Source organism: Dunckerocampus dactyliophorus, chromosome 19, assembly GCF_027744805.1.
Source record: "Dunckerocampus dactyliophorus isolate RoL2022-P2 chromosome 19, RoL_Ddac_1.1, whole genome shotgun sequence".
NCBI classification, from domain to species: domain Eukaryota; kingdom Metazoa; phylum Chordata; class Actinopteri; order Syngnathiformes; family Syngnathidae; genus Dunckerocampus; species Dunckerocampus dactyliophorus.
Genome location: NC_072837.1, coordinates 6,249,173 through 6,272,571, shown reverse-complemented (window position 1 = coordinate 6,272,571; position 23,399 = coordinate 6,249,173). Strand labels below are relative to the sequence as shown.

The following is a 23,399-nucleotide window of genomic DNA, read 5'->3' as shown; positions in this document are numbered from 1 at the left end:
GAAAAACATACAAAACAACAAATAAAATTAGGTTGCACTCAAAATTGTGTTATCAGAATAAAGTCAAAATATTATGGGAATAAAGTCATGATTATGAGAAGAATATTTACAAAAATAAAGTTGAAATACTAGATGGAACATAAAACCCCCCCAGCAGAAATGGAAAAAAAAAACAGCTGTAATTTTACGAGAATAAAGTCATAATATTACAAGAAAAAAGTCATTCTGACAACAAAAAAACCCTGTAATATCAGGAAAATAATGTCAATTTAGTAGCATACAGTTTAAATATGAATGTTTGTTTTTTAAGTCGTTATATGAGAAAACAACAACAACAACAAATTCTAATATGGGAATAAAGTCTTAATATTACAAGAAGAAAATTCATGAAGATTTTACAAGAAAGTTTTAAATATTTGGAAAATTTAAAAACACCAGCAAAAAATGGGGAAAAAGAGCAAAGAGTGAAGTGCATGCTAATTTCTCCGATATCTCAAGTTGAAATTGTGTTTTTTCTTGAAATGTACACTATAACTTCTTAGCATATGCATATGTGCATGTGTTGGTTTACAAAACAGCAAAGTAGCCCTTGCATCCTTTCATTTTTCAGGATGTGGCCCTCGACACCCCTAGACTAGAGTCACGTCAAGGATAACAGTCATTCAAAGATATCCAAGCTGATTCACTGATATCAGTGAATGGGTGTGGTGTAACTTTCCTGCTTGTAGATGCATTCAGCATGCAGCTGATTGCGTAAGCAAAACCATCCACTCCAGTGCAGTGCAGGACCGCTTGCTGTTGATGCAACTGGACAAATTGTCACATGTTGTGCAACATGTCAACAACGCCCACTAAACATGTTATGACATCAAGCCCTCAACCAGGTAAACAGCACTGAATTAAACAAGAAGCCTGTTTTGTCTTTCAATGGAAAATTGAGAGTGTTTTCCACTCCATTTTTGTCACTATGGATGCTCAATGAAGAGAAGCCCATTAGCATTATAGCAGTATTTTGCCTTTTGTAGTATCACAACACTGCAATGCCGTGATCGACATACTGGGGGAAAAACAAACATCCAAGATGCATCATGACATTTGAAAGAGAAAACAAGTCAACTTAAATCTTTTTGCACGTTAAGCATACATAAAAAAAATGAAAATAAGTGAACACTAAAATGTCTAATATCTTTCTCTCCTAATATTCCCATTTAAATACAGTCCCTTGCTCCATCGCTGTTCGAGCATCGCTCCCTTACTCTATCATGGTTTTTCAAAAATGTATTTGTAAGTGACTGCTGTTTCGTGGTTGGCTACGGTCTATTATTAGTAATGCAAATGCTTTTTAAGCTAATGTTACATATTCTTGGCCTAAATTAACCATTTTCAAACATAAAAATGTTCCAAATGAACTAAAATACAAATACAGTTTTAGGCAATACAAGATGTTGATGAACTGTACAGTGGCAGCTAGGTGACACTCGTAACACGCACCAGATGTGATCACCAACGACAGGCGTTTATTATTTTATAATTATTTATCTCACAACAGGCACAATAACAGCATACTAATAACACAATAATGTTAATGTTGTTACACAATAACAGACTAATAATAATAATAATAATAGTCATCATCATAATAACAAGGGCTACTGTTGTGGCCGTACTCCAGATAAAACTCAACTAAATGGCTTATTTTCTCTGATTATATCTAATATCTTGGGTAATATGAGTGTAAAGGTGACTATGGCGCTGTTTCATGTGTAATAATGGTAAAAACATATTTAGAAAGTCAAACAGGTTTTCTATGCTCTGACTACAAAATTCCGTTTAATAAATTGAATCCTACTTAGCGGGAATTCACTTATCGCAATCGGGTCTGGAACCAGTCAACCGCGATAAAAGCTTTACAGTAGCGTAATTGTTAGCTGTGAGAGATAACACTGATATAGTAGTGTGGGGCCGATCGATGACCAAAGTCACTGTTCAAATATGCTCTGCATATGCGCACACCTGTATCGAAGTCCTATTTGTAGGTGCAACACAATCGTCAATTGATTAGCAAAATAAATGACACAGCACCGGAACACACATGTCGTCGTCGTCGTCGTCTTAGGTTTGTTGTGCAGTTTGCAAACATCTTTTCATTGGCTTGTGCTAATGACGTTTGACATGTTAGAATGGTAAATATGACCATATTTGTATGCTGTTTCATGTTAGCGATGTGCCGATGCACATTTTTTTGGTGTCCGATCCGATTTTTTTTTATATATATAGTCTTGCTGATCCGATCCTTTTTTTTGTTTGTTTTTTTAAAATAAGCTTTTGTTACAAATGTGAATTTGTGGAATTGAGTATGGGTATGGAAATAGCTCTTCAAAGCATTAAATATAATGCAACCAAAGTATTGCTGAATTTATTTTTTATTACAAAGCATGACTAACAATATTGTTTGGCTTTTGTAACTAACCTCTTTGAGCTGGGGCCCTGATCCAATAAAAGTCCATCCAATAAAAGATAAAATTGGGGTAAAAAAAATGGCCATGCAAAATACTTTTAGGGTAGCACTAATCATTTGACATGGTTATAGATCAATTGGTGGTGTCATTTAAAATATAGAATATACTTTCTTTTAACAAACGTTTTTCAACACAATAGTAATTTATTGACGGCCCCTAGTATAAACACTTCTGGTGCGAGCTCCCCGCACCATGACACAGCAGTCCGGACACACTGAGGGGGTACTATCGCTGTAGCTACGGAGCTGAGTATCCAACGTGAAACTAACTTCACCACGGTACACCGTGGGTTGGCGGGTTTCGAGTGGCAACCAGCTTTGAGGCGTATTACCGCACCGTATTACCGTGTTGGAGTGTGACCCAGAGTTACAAACGTTATACGGCAAACGGATCAGCCCGATCTCGTGGTGGAAGCCGATTTTATCCAAACTTCAAAATACAGAGGATTGGCAGCCCATCCCGATCATGAATCCCCGCTTAAGTACAGCGTGTGTTGAAATGGCCGTTCTTTCACAAAAATGATACTGCACATGTTTCTATGGACTCCTACGCTGTAGCCTAATATTGATTCCTCGGGAATGCAATACAAAAACTGTGTTTTATACGCACTGTGTCCCTGGGGGAATTTGTTTAATGAGGCCGTACGGATATACAGTGACTGCTCAATTTCCGTAGATGACACACATCAAAGGCTTCCACCTACACATTGTCAATATGCTGCTGATGACCAAAATGTACTTATGAATGTACCACTGAGTATATTTTCAGTCTGTCAGCTACTCGGTGTCTGTATCACTCAAGACGTGGGGATTATTTCTCAACCACAGTATGTGCCTTGAGTATTAGCAAATTGATGCTTTTTTTTTTTTTTTTTGCCAAGGTGGCGGATTGGAAGACGGATAAAAACAAAGACTGTGGTCTACGGCTGGTTGTTTGAAAGGAAATCAAATCATCACAGCAAGATAACCGCCTGCTGTGTGGTTAATGTGTCCTCATGCTGGGATGAAAGTTTCATGCCCGGAATTAGTAACAGTTGTCTCTCAATGTCATCTTCCGACGGGGATCTTTGTCAACTGATGGTGTATGTGGTGTTGGTATCTTTCTGTGCCTTTGGGGATGGTTGCAACGAATGACTGTGAGACCTAGCCTCCCGACTCGGAAACAAAGTGCAAGACTACTCTAGGTTAAAGAATCACTTTGCAGTCATATTGGAACGGAACGGAACAGAACACAGCTGTCAAGCTAGCAGTGACACAGTAATTTTTGTTAAAAAAACAACTTTTTAATTTTTTTATTTTTTTTAAAACCAAATATTTGCAAATTCGTGGGGACGTGAATGATGATTTGCATTGTGGTTGTTGACACCCACACTGGCAGGATTTTGAAAAGTCTTTGCTTTGTTGAAAATGGGGGGGTTTCAGAGAAGAAATTTCAGCGAAGCCTCTTCTTTCCCTTGCATTTTACATTTTTAAGGATATTAATAAAGACTACTTACAGTCACAGCTGTATTATGTGTTTCGATTTCCAAATGCCAAGCCAGTTAGTGCCTTTGAGGGGAAAAATCAACAGATTAGTCATTTGATGGAGGGGTCTTTACCTCAATTAAAGATAATTGCTTTGTGTGATTCATATCTTGCACGCCGATGACACCTTTGCTACGGTAAATAATAGCCATATTGTCAGTGATGCCGCAGGGCAATCGTGACTACGTGAATGACGCCAGTACGCCTTTAGTTGTCAGTTGACTGTTAGGGATAATCATAATGAAGTTATCCATCTCACCCTGCAGGAAAATAGAATATTAAGTTGCTTACCAATATTCTTGGTTATAATATTATATTGTTATTATATTAATATAATACTTTTCCTCACTTTCTTGTCATTTCTAGCTGAACGATACATGTTCACAAAGTAAATACGCACTTTGATGAAATATTTGTTCAGGGTATGAATAATTTTGGGCTTAACTGCATACATATCTTTGTATTCCCATATGAGGTTATTTTTATGTTGTTTTCTGCCCTGGTATCATGTCCGTGCATCTTTTTTTCATTTCAGCAGCTCAAAATCAATATGTGGCGCTCAAAAATGATACCGCGGCCAGCCATCACAAACAAATGAATGTACTGCATGCAGTAGATATGCCAGGGAAATATGGCCTCCCCACGGGCTTATTGACTGGAGATTTTGATGCTAGCAGAACATTTCTGTTAATTGACAGCTGCTGGATATTTTCCAGTTTGAATATCGTCCAAAGCATTCCGTAAGGTTTTATTTCATCGAGTGTGCATTTGTTTTGAAGATTTTTTTTTTTTCAGAATTAAATAAAAATTAGTGCTTTTGTGAGGAACAAGAAAGTGGTGGTGGTAATACAGCACTACAGTCATGCTGGGTTTACACTTGCAAGCATTTTGGCCCCGCCATGGTACGCAATTTTAAATTGGTGGTAAACAGGTGTGAAGTATGGGTACTTTGCATATGATGTAGCCGTGCGATTTCATTCAGCTGATTCTGACATTTATTTGTTCCATTTGTTATATTTATTACAAAAACTGTATTTAAAAAAAAATGCTAAGAATACAATGAGTGTGACTGGTGTCCAGTACAGTACAGTACAGTACAGTACAGTGCTGTAGTGGCCGTCATGAAATGCAATGTGTATTGTGCATTCTGGTAGTTTAGTGCTTTTTAAAAGACAAAGCTGCAAGTCTTTATTTAGCTGCATTAGTGGGTGCATTGTTCTTATCCTGTGTCCTTTGGGGGTGAGAAGAAACACTGATCATCTGTTGCCTCTTTCCCTTTACAAATGTGTTGTTTGCCAGTCGATGTAGGAAAATAGATCTTGTGCTTGACAACTTTGTTGCTACTCGGATGCGACCTAATTATTTTCATAAATCAGCTGTCAGTATCGTGTTTCTTGTTTCAGTCTCAAGTGGCTGCCAGTGAAAATAAAATTTGTCGTGGTAGTTCAGTAAAGACAGACTGACATATTTGTGTGGGAAGGACTGATGGGGGTACTAATCCTCAATTAACTGAGCTGCAAAAATGATTGATCAATCATATGAATCACAGTGAAGTAAGCACATTGGAGTGTGCTACAGAAGTGCTGTTGAATCAGTTTCAACTAGTTTGCCACATGCGTGCAGACCTCCGCTTTGGCCGTAAATATTCTGGGCACCATTACTCTGCCCAATGCAAAATTTGCATTGAAACATTCTCCCATGCAATTAGACACAAGATTTAAAATGAAAGCCATTGAGTGACTGTTACTTTCCTCCCTTCTCTTCCGAAAATGTAGTCAAATGTCTATGCCTACTCTAAAAAAGGCTCGAAATGACACAATGTTCAATGAGGTCCAAAGGAAGCCTCTGCTTTATAGTATCTCGCCTCTCAACGGCCTGCACACAATACAACACATGCCTAATGAGAATAAAGCCTCAAGCGGATTGAGGTTCCTCTGATATGACTTTGACATAAACACAATCACCATTAAAAGTTAAAAGTAAATCGCTTCAGCTCTCTTTATTTCCTCGCCTGGTTTACCCAGGACTTTAATTGCAATTAGCTCAAGCCCTGATTTATCGATGTGTAGAGGGTTTTCTGCGCCATGTCTTGTTAGTCTAATTGGTTTACTTAAAAAGGCATGACAGGAAGCCTGCTGGAGGTACCGCGGTGCACGGAAAGCCTCCAAGTTTGGCACCAAGCTTGTCCTTCCATCATTTTCTCTGCATGTTCCATCTCGTCCTCCCGCTTAAGGCAATCAAGCACCTATCGGATGGGGTTTGCTGTGGTAGTAATAACGCTCGGTTGGTCCCCGGTGACAGCTCATATAAAGGGAAGTGATCATTCTCCAAGTGAAACTGAGTGTGGTATAAAATGTCCACATTTTACAGCAAGTGTTACCGGAGACTTAGCCAGATGACCGTTGCTGCTGACGTGCGCCCAATAGGAGACTAATCAACGTTAATAGCAGTCTTCAGACACTATACCTAAGCTTAAGGTGTGACCTACGGGCTTGCATTTGATGGGGGGATTGTTTGTTATTGCTGCGATGTAGAAATACCTTTTAAATTGAATTATAAGTCTGAAGTCAAGTTTAACAGTTTAATATTAAAAAGGAGTAGATACATGCAGTTACAATGCCAGCGCTGGAGAGAACAGTCAGCCCATCAACCGATATATTGAGAGGTCCAAACGCTGTCTGAAGTGAAACGGAGTTCCTCTTCCTCACTGGCCTGCTTTGGGAAACTTCCTGTTAACTGTTTGTTGGCATATTGGTCCGATCTCATTTCAGACAGTTCTCGAGGGGTGAGCGTCCCGGCCAGGAGACAGGAAGGATGACTCATAATAAATCTATATGTATGCATGCTAAGTTGATTAAAGAAGAAAAGGGTGTTATTGTTCCAAGAGAAGTCTTGGCGTATGTTAACTCTCTGTTGGGCCTGCTTGCAGGTCTACTCCTGCAACAGAGTGGAAAATGTTCCATCTCTAACAAAAGTATAAAAAGAAGTTGACTGCTTTTAATTCACAACAAAAGTTATCTCAAGGCACTGTAAAGCACGGTCTTGGACCAGAAAACCATCTTTGGTGATTGAGGCTCTCTAAGAAAGAAACCTCAAACAAACAAGACTCAGTGTGGGGTGGCCATCTAGACAGACACCGAGATTTTGGTCAATTTCTGAATTATAGAATGTCACAGGACTTGGACTTTAGATGATCCACTGTTCTGTAGTTTAATATATTAAAAAACACCGCTGGACGATAGGGCTGCCTAAGGAATATTTACATAAGAGAAAAAACTTGTTGATGGAACTTGGGGAAAAGATGGCAGAAGAAAATCTGATATTTTCCTTGGCTCACTTTGCTTTCGTCTTTGCACACGTCCCCCAGCCTTTGTCTTTTTGGAAATTTGACAGAAGATTCTTGTTGTTGCCATGGCTATGTCGGCGCCTACGGACTACCTGAGTTGATATTTTCATGGCCAGGGAAGGTCGAGGGTGACACGGGGCTCCTATAGTGTAGGAGGGAGGTCGTTCATCATCAGCCACCGACCAAAGGAGATGGAACAGGAAGAGGATGAGAATTAGCGGCTGAAGAGCTATTAAGCAAAGGAGTAGAAGAGTTAACATGGGACTTGGAGACGGGGGAGGTTTTTTTTTTTTTTTCTCCATCTCGCTGCAAATTTCCCATTTGCCCTTTTACGCAAACAAGTTTAACTTAGATTCATGAGAAACCAAAAAGCAAAAGAAATGAGTCCAGGCACCTCAGAGACACAGTATGCTGAAACCTGGAGCGTCTCCATTAACGGCGAAGTGGCCATAATAAGATTTCAATGACACACTCGTACAAGATTCATTCACTTGGACACCCTTGGACAGAAATGAGAAGGCCAGTCTCATTCTCTGATAGTATCTGAAGATGTACGCTATGAGACTAAACATGGAGATAAACATTGTAATGCACCCAATGAGTGCGTTAAATGGGCCAGTTTGTATTTTTGGTTTTGGAAACGGAACAAAAAATATAGTATTTCCCCCCAACCTCTCAGGATAACGCATGTCAAAATGTACAGGTGCCCACGTGTACTGTTTCACCAAAATTACCCTTTTAAATAGCAAAACTATATTTAAAAAAAAAAGAACTAAAATGAAAATCAGAACATTGAATGACAGAGTGCAGGCACAAAATACTTTGGAAGGAGCCTGAAACACACTTTCTGCAATGACAAATCAGGATAAAGATAATACTCCCAAAATAAGCACTGGAGACATCAGACAGTTTCATTCATGCAGACCAGCAGGTGGCGCCAAACAGTTTTTGCAGTCATGCCTGCAGTCAACCTGTGCATGACTTCCTAAATATGTTTTTAGCATTATTAGAGTCCTGTAGACATGAAATAACACCCCTACAGTCACCTTCACACTCCTATTATTCTTTGTTTACGCCACATTGCGCGGCCTACATGATCATTGCGGGGACATAAGAGACGGCTGCCGCTCATAGCATATAGCAAGGTGCCGAGCTAACTGGTTAGCCTCCAATGTGTTAGTTCTAAACTGAAGAAAGTGTTTCAAATGGAGTGAGGAAGAAGGACAAAGTAAGAAGCCAAAAACATACCACTTCCACACGGAATGGGAGGAAAACCTTTTTCACTCGATCTCGTCGGCCACGCCATGGCTGACGACATGCAGTGTTCAGGTAATGTAACATTACTGATGCCTAGTGACCAGAACACTACGTATGACTTGTCTTTCAACATTTTTTGACTAATAATACGCCATAGTCAATCACAAAACGGCAATCGTTTATTAAATAAATGAGTGAGGGAGCGATGTTTAAACCGTGATGTAGCGAGGGACTGATTGATTATTCATTTTACCCATGGCCTATCAGGAAAATGGAGCAAAATGCTTATCCTTCGTCAAGTAGACATTGTACACCAACAGCTGTTTCAAGGTCCAACTTGGATGTGCTCAATGTGCCCGTCACCGTCACATAAAGCTGACATTCTTCCCTTTCCGTAACCTTGGAAATACTGCTTTTCATACATCATTCTATTCCATTGCGAGAGACAAAAGCCCTCCCGCAGCCTCTCCTTTTTGACCCCCATCAGTCCCTGTATAGCAAAGCAATCAAGGACAACTGCAGATGGTCCTGAGCGGCAGAGATGGTGAAAGCAGCACGTCTGCGATATTGGGCATGGCGGGCAGGCTGCGACCGACCGCCGTCCTTCTGTCAGGTCTCCAGCTGAGCGTCCATCTGTGTTTGCCACACCGACCTGTGTCTGCTGTTTGTGACTTTTTAATCCCGTTTGTCCAAAGCAGACTTCTTATACTTTGTATCTCGTCACATTGCTGTTTTTGCAAACACGGCTATGGTTGTGGATCAGGGTCTTCTTCAGGACCGAGTGGCTTTTTCTCGATGACCGCCAGTTCATTGGGCTATCATTACTCACCATGACCTGCAGGCTGTTGACTCTATATTATATCGTACATGAGCTGTGTCTCGGTGTACTTAATAGTTGGCGAGTCAGTGCATGACTCCAGGGGAACAACAACAACAATGGGATTCGATTTCTTGTGTGAGTTCTGAGAGACAAACATGCACATCAATGTGGTTGTGCGTCAAAAAACAATGTTTTTCTGATTTTTTTCATTTGCTTTTACGGCAGGTACAGATAGAAATTCCACCACTTAATGGGTTTGTCCATAATCAAAACATAAAGGTATTTTCAACAAGCTATTACCAAAACGTATTGATTGTGAACACAATCCCTAGAAACATAACAGCCAAGCAAGTCAAGTGTATAAAGTGGGGATGCACTACAGTATAGATATTTTTACCGATACTGATACCTTTTTATATCTATTATTTTTTTAAAATTTAGATTTAACGGTAGTTTGTGCACACCTGGAGGTAAGAACAACTCGAATAAAGATTGGATCCTGACATCACTACTATTAACAAAACAGAAAAAAATAGGGGCGGCTCATAAAGTACCAACCGTGGCTCAGAGTTTTTTGTTGGCCGCCGGGTTCCGGTGTCTTCGGCGAGGGAGGATGGCAATGGGACTGTGCCCCGGGCCTTTCTTTGCGGCTGGCTTTAGAGCAACTTCTTCGGTGGTGCAGGCGTCTGTGGGATTTAGGGGCACCGTCATGGCAATGCTGGCGTTTCGGGTGGCTGGTGGGGTTTGGTGAGTTGAGGGTCAATGGTGCTCTTCACGCAATTCATATTTTTAAATTAACTGTTAGAATCATCAAAAGAAAAAACACTGTAAAACCCATTGAACTATAAAACACTGCACTATCGCTTGTCAAACCTTCACAAAAAGTACATAGCAGCTAGCAACTGAGTGGCTAGCTCGCTAGTGGCTAATGTTAGCGGTCTCTCACAGCCTGCTCATTCGTCCCCAATGGCTACTAAAGGTAATATTTTTACACCGAATTCCAAACCGGGTGTTTGAATTTGGGGTACTATTGTATTGGAATAATGCAGGAATTATGTTGCAATAATTTTATCATCACCTCACCGACATCCAATCAAATGTCACCACAACAGTCTGTTTCTGTGGTCCCAATTTCTTTCTGTCTTTGGTAAGGATGGACTATTACGTCAATTAATTGATCTTTTTTTATATTTGTTCCCTCTGAATGTTCTGAATTCCCATTTCTATGACAATGTACCGATCAGGAAAATGCTGCCTGTTAGATTTGCCATAACGCGAATGTAGCTCAACTTTTCGATTCTTTTCTTGTGGCTTCGTCCAAATCTTGTGTAAAATATTCCCAGCATGTGTTTACTGGCCGTGTAATGACACACTCCCGCTCGGTCGTGGAGATCACCGCAATTATAACAAGAGCTTTGAAGAGCCCTTTAGAGCCGACGGCCAGCGTGTTCTTGTTTCACAGTCGCTCGTGGGTGATGCGTTCCAGCATGTCCATTCACACACACACACACACACACACACACACACACACACACACACACACACACACACACACACACACACACACTGTTTGCCGCCATCAGTGCTGAAAAGATGTTAACAAGTCGGCTTTGTAGGATGGACGTGCTTCTGCTGCTTTCTGGCTTGTTGACAACACAACCTCAGTGCTCATGTGCTTCCGAGAGCACTCAGCCGCTTTGTTGTGTAAGCACAAATGGTCGCACACGCTCCGTTCTGACTCTCGACTGTGCACACCACGCCATCGACTGCTTTTTAAAGGTTGGCCGTTTCACAGAGGCTGCTTGTGTTTGCGTTGCGTGAATTAAAAACGCACACTTTTTTGAACGTGCTTTTAAAAGACATTTTGTTAAAACTCCACAAGACCTGGGGGGGTGGGGACATGTCCGTTTTTGATAATATCTGTGTTAGCGTGGCCTAAAATGACAAAAAAATGAAATGGTGTGTTACTGTCAGGGTTTACCATTGGGCTAAAAATGTTTTTGTGTCATTCTCAGGAGATTCTTTCACTCAATTCCGCTTGTCCGAAGAAAAAGGCTGGGAGAAGGACACAGTTTCATGCAGTCAGGTAAATCCACACTCTTGGCTTTTCTACGGAGTTCAGCCACTTTGTCAGCCATTGGTGTGCTTGGCTGACCTAATAGACTGTGGACATTTGGGGACAACATTATTTGTGTGTTCACTCATGATTGACAAGGAGGAGGAGTTTGATGCACGCAATGATTATATCCCATGGAGATACATCACGCAGTCACGGGAGAACAATCACAACACCCCTTAGTCGCCAAGTCCTGCCCGTGCCCCTGCAGAGATGTTTGCTCGATGGCGGCCATGTCTGTCAACCAGTCTTGCTTACATTTTACAGACACGTGCTTGTCAGTCCCCTAAAGGTGTGTACTGAAATTCATGGTGATTTGGCTAAGCACCCTAAAGTTACAGTGGCTGTTTTGTGGGACTGCCACAAATAGATTTTGCACTACAGCCCATCACTTATAAAAGTCATTATAATGGGAGTGTGGATGTAGCTTGTCATTACAACTCATGCGTGTCTGCCGGAGAATAAGAAACGTAGCCGGAGGGACCTGTGTCGCTATATTTAGTGTGTATTGAGACCCCTCGAGATATTCTTTACAAAAAAAAGCGGCCTGCGACAAAGCTAGCAACGTTTTCTGATGTTTTTGTTGTATTTGTCGTAGATGTCTGCCCACTTTGTGGACCTCGAAGCGCTGGCCATAAGCCTGAAACAAGTGCCTCTACACCAGAGACTCAACCTGGAGGCTGAGCTGCTTCAGGTATGCCCAAGGCGTATAAGCACTGATATTAGGTGGGGGGGAACACATGCGTTTGCAAGGTTAAAGTAATATTTTTATAGCAAGAAATGGGAATACATTTGGAATATAACACAGGGTTCCCTACGCAAGTATAACATTTGATTTTAAAGTCAAAGCATGAAGTCAAGTATGAAGAAAAGTATGAAAAAAAAATCATGTTTTCATGATGGTTCCCACTGTTCTCTTTTCTAAAAGATAAAATTGTGAATAACAAAAAGAATGGATGGATCTGTTTTTCTAAGGTGCTTACTAGGCCTGCCACGATGATAAATTCTATTGGACGATAATTGTCCTGCAAATTATTGTCCTGCAAATTATTGTTGATAATCGATAGTATTGACATTTTTTTAGACTATTTTTTTCATTAACTATATGGCATAATAATGAGATTACATCGTATCAAAAGCAATAAACTTTAATTTCTCAAGAGTATTTAACATTGTAATTTGAATGTCAAGAGTTTTTAAATAACGGTACCGGGCCGCACAGAAAGAAAAAATAATTTCCATTATTATTATTTTTTCTTATGTTTTATTTTGAAAAGTGGCCGGATTCTCTTACATCCATCTCACTTGACGCATGTCCATCGTGCGTGTGCTAACTTCCTCTCATGCCGCACAGATAGACTACTATACTGTATTTTTACCATTTTTACCAAGTTTTGATGACTTATTGTTTCAGTTAATCTCTGGAAAAACAAACTCCAGGCTTGTACTGATGGATGGCGGGTCGGCATTCATTTTGTGCTTTTAATTTGATGGTATTCATGTCTTAGTTTTACACAATACATAATAAATAAGCTAATGCTAAAGCCATAATGTACGAGCCCTGCTGTAGAGACACTTTATGAAACATTAACGACGTCAGAGACTGAAGTCTCTCACACTGAGATTAAAACACGCCTGAGATGACAAACAAAAATCAATAGGAATAAATTCTCCGGACAAGGATTAGATGAGCGCTCCTAGAAACACTCACGGGTTTTTTTCCACTTTAAAACCGCCAAGAATTGTTCTGCTGTTGTTCAGAGGAGATTGTAATGTTCATGATAATTAGGACCTGTTTTAGTGTGGTATTTGTACACATACAAAGTCATACCTTTTATAAATATATGCTGTTTGTATTGCAGGTTTCAACACCAGCTGAGCTTCCCTCAATGACGCCCAAACCGGCCACATTCACACCTCCGCCCGTGGCTGCAAAAGTCCCTAACACGAACAACAACCCTAATATCGCGGAGTCTTTAAGCCTCTCTGCGAGCGCCGACTCCCAGGGTCCCTCGGGTGCCGCCGCTGCTGCTGCCGCCCCCCCGGAGGATGACGTCGATGAGGAGCTGGACCAGCTGCTCACTTTAGCGAAACCAGTGTGTGATGTCTCAGGAGGCCAGTCTGACAGCACGGAGAGCGCTGCTCCACGACAGAAAGGTTAGCGCTATCTATGAAAATGAGTTTGGTGGGTTCACACGCGGGGGGCATTTGTCTACATTCCCTTGATCGACTATGGGGAAATGAACTGATTCTTTAATGTTGTGAACTCCCAGTGTCGTACAGTAGATCCATACCCATTTGCAGATCTTTATTCTGCTTTCAATTTGTAAGCAATTAGCTGTTTTGATGGTGAATTAAATGGGTGATTTGATAGTGTGCTGCAGCTAAGAATACAGTAGGGGGCGCTGTCTCACTAGTTAATTCATTCAACATTTTCCAGCAGGAAGATGCTTAGACACCTTGTGATGTAAGTACAATACCGGATACTGCAGGGCTCACCAGCCCGCCTATCACGAGAGTGACCAACAGGCACGCATTTTGACCACTGAACACGCCCGTACACCTTGCCGCTCTCCAGGCACGCAGAATGGTAAAAATAGAGCAAAAAGGCACAATGAGAAAAAGCTGAAATGTTGACGCAGACAACCAATGATAACACAAAACTTTGTATTTAAATACAAAACTGTGTAACTGTGTATGTTTAGAGTATCAAAAAGTAGGGCTTTAAGGCGTTTTGAAGCGTGCGTCCATTATTTGAGTTCTTTTGCCATTCATTGGCGGTAACAACAGCGCCCCTGCTGGTCACAGACAAGTAGTGCACCCTATTATGTCACAATGGCTTATCACCATCTCAAGAAGCTCCACTGACATCTTCGTACCATCTCCAGAGTGTGACGGTGTGACTGAGGCAGTGATAGAAGAGAAGACGGAGGAGCGAAACGACGAGGTCTCACACCCCGTGTCTGCTCCTCGCAGGCAGGAAATGACGGAGGAGGACCTGGAGGACTGGTTGGACAGCATGATCTCCTGACCAAACCTGCACCAGTGCCAACAACCGACACATGCATGGTACCCCACATTCACACTGTTAGCTCTGGGCAAAACGTTAGGCTGGTTTTTGATGGCGCATAGGTGTTCTACTCATAGCATAGTGACAACATAAAAATATCCATTTTATTATTGGTCACATTTACAGGTCACTCACAGTTAAATCCAATTTGACTGACAAGGTCGGAAGCAGCAATGTTTCATGTTCCGTCAGCTCTGTTTCAAATTCATTTAAAAGCAATTAAAATGTCACATTTCGATAGCATCGTATGATAAACCTTATCTCCTTTTAGATGCCAGATTATAGGTGCTCATGCATTTATCGGCTGACAAATGTGCCTTTTTATCAAGAGAGATAAGACAAGCAGTAATAATAATGGAAGAAACTACAAATTATATACCAGTATTATATTTATTGAAACAGTTGAGCAAAAATGCCTTGTAATATACTACAATCATATTCTAGGGCTACAATGAAAGAAGTATAATCCCCCAGTGGCGTAACCATACACCCATCTGCCCATGGGTTTGATTCCCTGGCCAGGGTTACGTCGTAAAAGCTAACCATGACTCGCTGTGGCGACCTCCAGGGAAAATGAAAGTTAAAAGTAGCCTATAAAGCAGGGGTGTCTAAAGTGCGTCCTAGGGGCCATTTGTGGCCTGTAGCTTGTTTTTTTTATTGGCCCTTGACACATTGTGGAAATCAAATTTAACCAAAAAAAAACCCAACAATGGGGGGAAAAAAGAGCAAAAAGCTGAAATGGGTCACCTGAATAATGAGCAGCTAATGAAATGTTTTATTGCCTCAGTTACTTTATTAATTCCTTCCCTTTCATTCAAACAAATGCAAGACTACATGTGTGAATACTGTCAGTTGACATAAAACAGACAAGTGCAGACAGGCAGAATCAAACTAAACTGAGCAACATTTACACATCTAGATTTTATACAACAAATTCTTTCTTTTCTTAAACGTTAAAGCCGCAAAATGAGCTCAAGCGAGAGGACAGAAAGGTTCTTTTGCATAGATTCTCACAAGGCACTTGGGTAATTAAAGTGTATTGTCACGTTAACACATTGAAACCAGTTTGAAAAGGCAGACATGAGTGGTGATCAAAATAAGCATCTGATCTGATCTGATCTGGCAAACTGCACCCTTCAGACGTTCTATTTGTCAAGTTTCACGACAACGTGTGTAGCAGGTGAAAAGGCAATGTGGGTCAGAACCGAAAGAAAAGTTTGCATAAACGACAAATTGGATGTCTCCCGTCAGTCATTTTCCTTTTCCTTTTCGTGTTTGGCTGTTAACTAACTAGAGTGAAGTCATGTTCACAGTCTGTCAGATGGAAGACGGCCGCCAGACAAGGTGGCCGTCTTTAGCCTAACTGGTCCTCATATTGCTTGCGGAAACAGTCTCCGGTCGGGAAAAAGTCCCAGCATCTCTCCTGGTACATCTTCCACACATATGACTCCTGAGAGGGAAACGAGACAAGAAGAAGAAGAAACACGTGAGATGATGCAGAACATACAGAGGCAGTTATGTGATGGAAGAGGACTCAGGAGAATGCCAGTCCAAATATTCACGTATTACGTTGGCTTCCGCCATGAGATCGGGCCGATCTGGTATGATGTTTGTAAAGGTGGGCCACCGTTTAATATGGTAGGTGCGGTAATGCGCCTCAAGCTGGTTGCCACTCGACTCCCGCCACCCGCAAGAAAAAGAAAACGCAACACCACCATGCAGACATGTCCGCGGTGTATAGTGTTGTGGTTAGTTTCACGTTGGACACGCAGTGGCGGAGCTACGTGATGGCTTGGTCAGTCTCCAGCCACCCCACTGAAACATTTCTGGCTCGAACTGCTGTTTTTTTTATACTAGGGACCGTCAGTAAATTCTGATTGCGCTGAGGAGTGTGCAAAGTCATATATTCTAAATGACACCACAAAAGGACCTATAACCATGTCAAATGATTAATGTTCATAAAGAGCCTTTCAACAAAGACATTAAAGTTAATTCCTGTCATTTATACATTCACACATGCACTACTATGCCAAGTATATTAGGAATTAACTTAAATGTCTTTGTAGAAAGGCGCTTTATGAAAGTAAGTACATGGGCTTGTATTCATTTATAGCGCGGTGTTGACCTATTGACTGCTATGGAAGAAAAGGATCCCATAAATGCTGAAACAAGAGTTAAAAAAACAAAGTTTACAAAGGGAATGTTCCATTGGACTGTACAGTTAATGCATGTTTTTTGCTGGAACAGATTTCTGTTATTTACAATGGAAAAACTGTTTCCAAATCTGAACTGGTCGTCATACAGATGAACAAAAGGTGTAACAATAAAAAAAATGTATTTTTTTTGCTACATTTGGGGCTTTTGTTTTCATGCAAACAGTATTTCACACTAGAAACGTCCTACATAATTCATTCACTCCTTGCATGAAAAGGAGACGACTAGCTTTTTTTTTGGCTTTTCTACTCATACGATGTCAGTACTGCATGTCGTTTATATACCGTGTTTCCTCAGATAATGCCTGGGTGCGGCAACTACTCATAAAAATGTTGCACCTGAAAGGGACTGTATGCAGCGGGTTCCTCCAGCTGCCTCGAGGGCACCAACGATTAAACGTACAAATAGCATTATATCCCCGCCTCTTCCTCCTCTGATATTGCAAGCCGCTCCCCATTTAACACACACACACACACACAAAGCTCAGTTACTGTATATTTGCTGCCAGGTAATGATAGTTATTTGGCAAAGTTTGGCTACAGGCATGAGCTCTCATTGAATGTATAACTTGCATAACCGCACAAGGACTCCAAATTGTCAGCCGCTCGCCTGGGATGGCTTTTGTGCACGTGCGCTCACTACGGACATGAACGCCAGTTATCTTATTCCGGCCAAACTAAAATTTAAGACCATTTTTACGCAGTTAATTTGTATTTGAGACAAATGTAGACATTTTTTGGTAACCTATGCTAGCTGGAGGTGTTCTTATACTTTTGTTATGAGACGTAATTTGGAGTGAGTTGCATACATCCCTTTTAAAAAGATGTGCTATGAAAAAATACACTTAAGTTTTTGTTGTTGCTGTTTTTAAAACAGCCTACAGCTTTATGAAAAGGTAATCCTTCTTGCTTTTATTGTTGTGACTGAATGGAACGTTATGAGGCATCCCTTTGATATTTGGCACAGCGTTGTGTTTCGGTAAAGTGATACAGTCACGTCCTTGCAGACGGCACAGCGTTACGATTTCATTGGATTAGCCGAGTGCTTCAAAATGAGAAAGAAAACAGGATCTCCTCATTTCGACGACAGGGACCATATTGTAGATCTGGTGACATGCAGCCAAGATCTGAGGAAAAGCCATCGGCTGGAAACGAACACTAACAATAACGCGCGGTTGTAATAGAATTATTCGTGTCTTAAATGTTTTCTTTGCAGCTGAATGGCAATAAAACACGGTGCATCTTTCAAGGAGGCCAATAAGGTAATAGCAACAAAAAAAGGTGAACCCACGCGTTTTCTTCCTGCTGCAAAGCTCCACTTATGCAACCCATCAAGTGGGCTGAAACAAGTGCAACCTTTTGACAGGAGGCTTTGGAACATCACTTTTCTCTTCCTTCATGTCCCACAAGCGGCTCGTGTGTGTTTCCTGCACATACCTGGCCTGTGTGCTCCGTCTCGTCCTTGTTAATCAGGTACATCAGGAAGAACCTGCGGAGGAGAGCGCCGGTTAGCGATCAGACACATCGGGGATCGTTGTGAGGGGTTGTTGCAGCACTCACAGGTAATTGGCGAGGTTGTGCTCTTGTAAGGTGTGAGTTTCAAAGCCGTGAGGGGTCCGGTCAAAGTAGTCGTTGCCGATGCCGCAGATGAAGCATTTGGTCTGGGAGGGGAGAGAGCGGAGCTTAAGTTAATCATCTATTATCTGTAATCAACACATTCCCCAAGATCCTTGTTAACATGTCCATGTGGCACAAACGCAGACACATTCAATAGCCAATCTAGTCAGACTTCAGCTCCACAAGTTGCTTTGTTTTTTTGTTATGCTAACGACCAGCGTGTGAGGATAACATCACTACTAACACACACATCACTAATACAGTAATTCCTCCTTTATCGCTTTATTGGTTCCAGACCTGACTGTGATAAGTGAATTTCCACAAAGTAGGATTCCTTTTTTATAAATTATAGTATTATTAGTTAGAGCCTTCTAAATATGGTTTTTAACATTATTACAGCTCTCTAGACATGAAATAGCACCCCTATAGTCACCTTTGCACTTGTATTACCCAATATAGTAGACAAGAGTAAATAAGCACGCTAATATTTGCATAATACCATTTTTTTGTCCTTTTCATAGGTAGACACTTACATAAACACTGCACTATCATGAAAGGTGATCGCATGCTAATGTTAGCATGTTAACAATGCGAACAAGGAATCTAAATATACAGTAGCATTTTTAGCTGTTTTCATGGGTAGACACATACGAACACTTAGCAGTATTATGGTATGTGTTAGCATTGCTAGCATGCTAATGTTAGTATAGTTGCAGTTTTAGCCGTTTTCATGGGTACGCACTTAGCACTCTCATGCTAGGTGTTATCATGATAACATTAGCATGTTAACACTGCTAGCATGTTAACACTGCTAGCATGTTAATAGCATAGTAGCATTTTCAGCCATTTTCTTAGGTAGACATGATTATGCTAGGTGTTAGCATTGCTAGAATGCCAACTGAGCATACTGCCATTTTTGGCGATTTTCATGAATATAAACTTAAGTAGACACTTAACGCTACCATGCTAGGCGTTAACATGATAACATTAGCATGTTAGTACGCTAACATAATTATACTAACATTTTTAGCATTTTCAGAGGTAGGCACTTATGTAACAGTGATATTATGCTAGGTGTCAGCATGCTAACATTAGCATGTTGCCATTCTTTTAAGTCATTCCATGGTATGTTTTCATGGTCAAGGAATCTAAATGTACAGATCAAATGAATGTAGGACTAATACTTCTGGTGTAAATCACAATATGGGGGGGGGGGGACTATGGTGCTTGGCACAGGTTTGCGCTCTGAGTGCTTTTCTAGTTCCTTGTTTTTATGCAAACCCCTTCCCTACCTCCATGTCCTCCTTCACTTGCTCCTGCTGGTCTCTCAGCTCACCAAAAGCATCGATGATCAAACCTGCAGGACATTGAACGCAACACTCAACCCCGGACAAGAAGGTGTGCGATCTCGCTCCCGTGTCGCAGTGCTGTCGCTAAGAGGTGGAGTGGGAGGAAAGCCGGATACCTTGAATGATGGCCAGCAAGATGACAATGACAAAGAAGAAGAAAGTGATGTCAAAGAGGATGCGGTAGAGCTCGTACGGGTCGCCAGCTGGGTCCTCCAACTCATCTCCGATACCACCCCCAGCTCTTACACCCACGTACATGTGGAACAAATAGCACTGGTGGATAGAAACACATGAAGACAGGAAGTTCACTTGTATTGTTGTGATTATGAGGAAGAGCTTCATTAGTTATGGAAAATAACAATGGGAGAAACATTTTTCTATTAAAAAACATCATGAGATACCATTCCAGGTAATCAGACGTGACCTTGCTATATAAACACACAGGACTGTCATTCATGCTGATCCTTGCACAGAAAGACAAAGGGTGGAACAGACGTACAGTCATCATGTCGTCACACTTCATGTCAGGCTCGTCTTCATCCTCGCTCTTGTTGTAGAACCTTCTGAAGAAGTTGAAGGCCACCACAGTGTAGAGATACACGACCACTGCCAGCAGACCCACAGTCAGCACCAGCTAGCAGGAGACAGAGCCAGTCAGTCACATTGTGGTGGTCATCCCGATCACCGTCTGCATCGAGGAATTCTTGAAAGGATTCTTGAACATTGCGAGAGACCGTTTTCAGCATTCGTGCGTATAACTTGGGGAAAAATACAGGACAAGTTGCCAACAGGCTCTACAAAATATCAAAGACTGATCCAGATAGTGGGATCATTCCGGACACTATGGTACGGAATATGAAAAAATGCTATAGCCATGCGACACACGCCATCATACATAGCCAAGACACTGGGGGATCTGGAGTGTTCCAACGGATGTGTTGTATCTTCAAGAACTATGGAGCTAGATCCAGAAGAAAACCGCCATTACGGAAAATGCGATTTTGGTGACTAACTACTGAACTAACATTGATATCATTATGAATCCAATATGCTAATGGTATGCTTTCATGGTTCAGGAATCTAAATATCTAGATAAAATAAACATAGGACTAATACAGTATTTCTGGTGTAAATCACAATATGGGGGGGAACTATGGCGCTTGGCAGACGTCTAGTTTCATACATAAATAAGAAACAAAGTTGCGGTGTCAATCTAAATCAAGGTGGACAGTTTTTCTACTTCTAAAAGCTTTTGAGAAACTGCGTAGGAAATGTAGCCAATGGGTTTTTGGAAGTATTCCGTCTGATACTCCTAGTAATTCATCACTGGCATCACTTTGAACAACGCTGCCTCGGTCCCTTGATGCAGAGCAGAGCTGCATGTTGTTATGATGCTAAAACAATCACATTGTCGTCACAGACATTTGGCTCCAATGGCGTCACGACCTAATCCACGAGATTGGAACCTTACTTCAATAGAAGATGCTAATTGCAAAAACAAAGCAAGTTAATTGCTTCAAAGAGGCGCTTCTTTGTCCTCTGCCACCCCCTGCTGGTGACAATACATACCTGCTTGCCATTGTGTGTAACAGAGGATAGGATGGTGCGGAGGGTCTTGAAGCCCATAGCAATGTCCAGCAGGTGGGCAGCAAAGAAGAAGTTGTTGAAGTGTCCAAAAATGGACATGGTGGTGTACCAGATTAGATACAGGAAGGACTGCAAAACAAAAAAAGATTCATTTTTAACAAATAATTGTTGGATTTAAGAGGTAAAATATAGTCAGATGTATTAGTAAACTTGTTTTATGTACAATCACAGGGGGGTATTCTGCGAAGCGAGTTTTGTGGATTAGCGAGCTGTGTTGAGTGGAAAGCCAGACTTGCCTGTGCAGCGACGGTAGCTCTCTTTTATGGCAGCCGTATCACCATGGTAACCTAGGCTAAACTCATAACCTGGTCCAGGCTTTCATCTTCAAATACGGCTCTGAAAGTGCCACTGTTTAGCTAACATAGCGTATGTTAGCTAACAGACGATGCATGGAGTGGGTTTGTCCACTGCTGGGATGTGTCAGCGTCGCCGCCGTATTGGATGTGTCAAGACTTTTTGGTGCCTGTTTCCCAAGTATATTAGTGCGTATGTGAATGTATAAAGGAGAGGAATGAACTTAAGTTTTTTTGGTAGAAAGGAACTTTATGAAAGTAAGTACATTGACTTTATTCATTTTTTATTAATTTACGGCGCAGCCTTGACCCATCCAATATGGCGGCGACGTTGACGTACGGCTCAGCACTCGATGCAGTATCTATGTCTATAGCGTCACCATTTATTTCGCACCGACGCAGCCCCTGAGGGGACATGGAGGAAAAAAAGAACATTCCCTATATCCATCTATAAGCGAGAAAGCTTTTCAGCCGAGGGAATACGATAGATATGCGCACACGAGCACCAGGAATAAAATGCAATATGAAATATTAATAATTAGGCCAACGTTAGCAGACTTAAAGGCTTTCCTTGCCCGAGTACTCATGACAACACTGCCATCTAGTGGTCACAAAGAGATACAACAAGAAGGTATTTCAAACGGGTTGTTGCTCCTATTTTATTTTTTTTTAATAAATGTTAATATGTCAAAGTTGTGCAATGTTGAGCGTTGATAAATGAAAAGACTAGTAGGTTCTAGTTACTATAATAAATCAGTGTTAACTCGTGCATTACATGCTCAGCATTATTCTTGTCAGCCGGCTGCCCTCGCACTATTGGCTACGACAGTGTTGCTTTTACTAGTCATAATCTTTTGGGAACTCCTCATAACGCGCCATAAGTAGAATAATATGCCGTCAAAACCCTATTATGTGAACCTGTCACACTGAGCCACGTTCGCGGAATACCCCCTAGTTCCCACTTACATTGTCAGTCAAAACCACTCCCAGTTTCCAAATGTGGTACTTTGTGTCAATGGAGCTGAGCCTGCCACACAAGCACAAATTGGATCATCATTTGGCTTTTCTTATGCATATGAATCCACATGTAGAAAGAAAGCACAGCTTAGGACAACTTGGCACATTACAATTGCATCATCCCTTTGTAAACAGTGATGACGTCATGTGTGTACAATAACAACCTCTCAAGGACGTAACAAAGCAGGTTTCTCACCAGGAGAGGAGGGACGCTTCATTCTCTACCGCCTCCACGGTGGGGTCAAAGTCCAGAGCGCTCTTGTCAAGGCCTAAGAGCTCGGCGATGCGCTCAGCTCCATACAGGTCGCCATATTTGTTGATCACCTACACACACGGAAACATGCAATCCAGTCACATCTTATGACAGACGGGGGCCATGTGAACTCTTCACAAGGACAAATGCTCAAATTGGAGAGAGGGTCATAACTTTTTAACTTGAATAATGATTTGGAGTGCATTAGACCGGGGAGAATAAACCGCTCTCTTTGACCACGAGTATATTGCACAACACAGCAGCAACAGAACCAATGTTGAAATACAGTTAAGGAGCAAACGTAAACACCGCTGATGAACAGTACGGTAAGTACGGTATTAGAACTTAACCATAAATTA

At 41.4% G+C, this 23,399-nt stretch overlaps 2 protein-coding genes across 13 annotated transcripts in view; one reads left to right on the top strand and one right to left on the bottom strand.

Annotated features, from left to right (window-relative positions):
- The window catches only part of aven (apoptosis, caspase activation inhibitor), a 74,075-nt gene that overhangs the window by 14,435 nt on the left and 36,241 nt on the right, over positions 1 to 23,399 (top strand). For 6 of the 10 annotated variants that reach the window (XR_008566932.1, XR_008566936.1, XR_008566934.1 and 3 more), the window contains exons 3-6: positions 11,481 to 11,551; positions 12,180 to 12,275; positions 13,444 to 13,738; positions 14,470 to 14,650. Coding sequence is in view for 3 of the 10 variants with exons in the window: in XM_054761654.1 (XP_054617629.1) it covers positions 11,481 to 11,551; positions 12,180 to 12,275; positions 13,444 to 13,738; positions 14,470 to 14,612 (605 nt within the window). In the remaining 7 variants the exon portion in view is untranslated. Of the gene's footprint in view, positions 1 to 11,480; positions 11,552 to 12,179; positions 12,276 to 13,443; positions 13,739 to 14,469; positions 19,665 to 19,844; positions 21,915 to 23,399 lie in introns of those variants that run through there. The other 4 variants (XR_008566937.1, XR_008566931.1, XM_054761653.1 and 1 more) reach the window with 4 other exon arrangements.
- ryr3 (ryanodine receptor 3) overlaps positions 14,872 to 23,399 on the bottom strand; it is a 91,439-nt gene continuing 82,911 nt past the window's right edge. For 2 of the 3 annotated variants that reach the window (XM_054761636.1, XM_054761637.1), the window contains 9 exons: positions 22,984 to 23,111; positions 22,737 to 22,797; positions 21,400 to 21,546; positions 20,330 to 20,464; positions 19,947 to 20,103; positions 19,774 to 19,838; positions 18,425 to 18,525; positions 18,302 to 18,353; positions 14,873 to 16,101 (listed from right to left, as the gene is read on the bottom strand). In XM_054761636.1, the coding sequence (XP_054617611.1) occupies positions 16,006 to 16,101; positions 18,302 to 18,353; positions 18,425 to 18,525; positions 19,774 to 19,838; positions 19,947 to 20,103; positions 20,330 to 20,464; positions 21,400 to 21,546; positions 22,737 to 22,797; positions 22,984 to 23,111 (942 nt within the window). In that variant the 3' untranslated portion in view covers positions 14,873 to 16,005. Of the gene's footprint in view, positions 16,102 to 18,301; positions 18,354 to 18,424; positions 18,526 to 19,773; positions 19,839 to 19,946; positions 20,104 to 20,329; positions 20,465 to 21,399; positions 21,547 to 22,736; positions 22,798 to 22,983; positions 23,112 to 23,399 lie in introns of all 3 variants that reach the window. The other variant, XM_054761638.1, reaches the window with a different exon arrangement.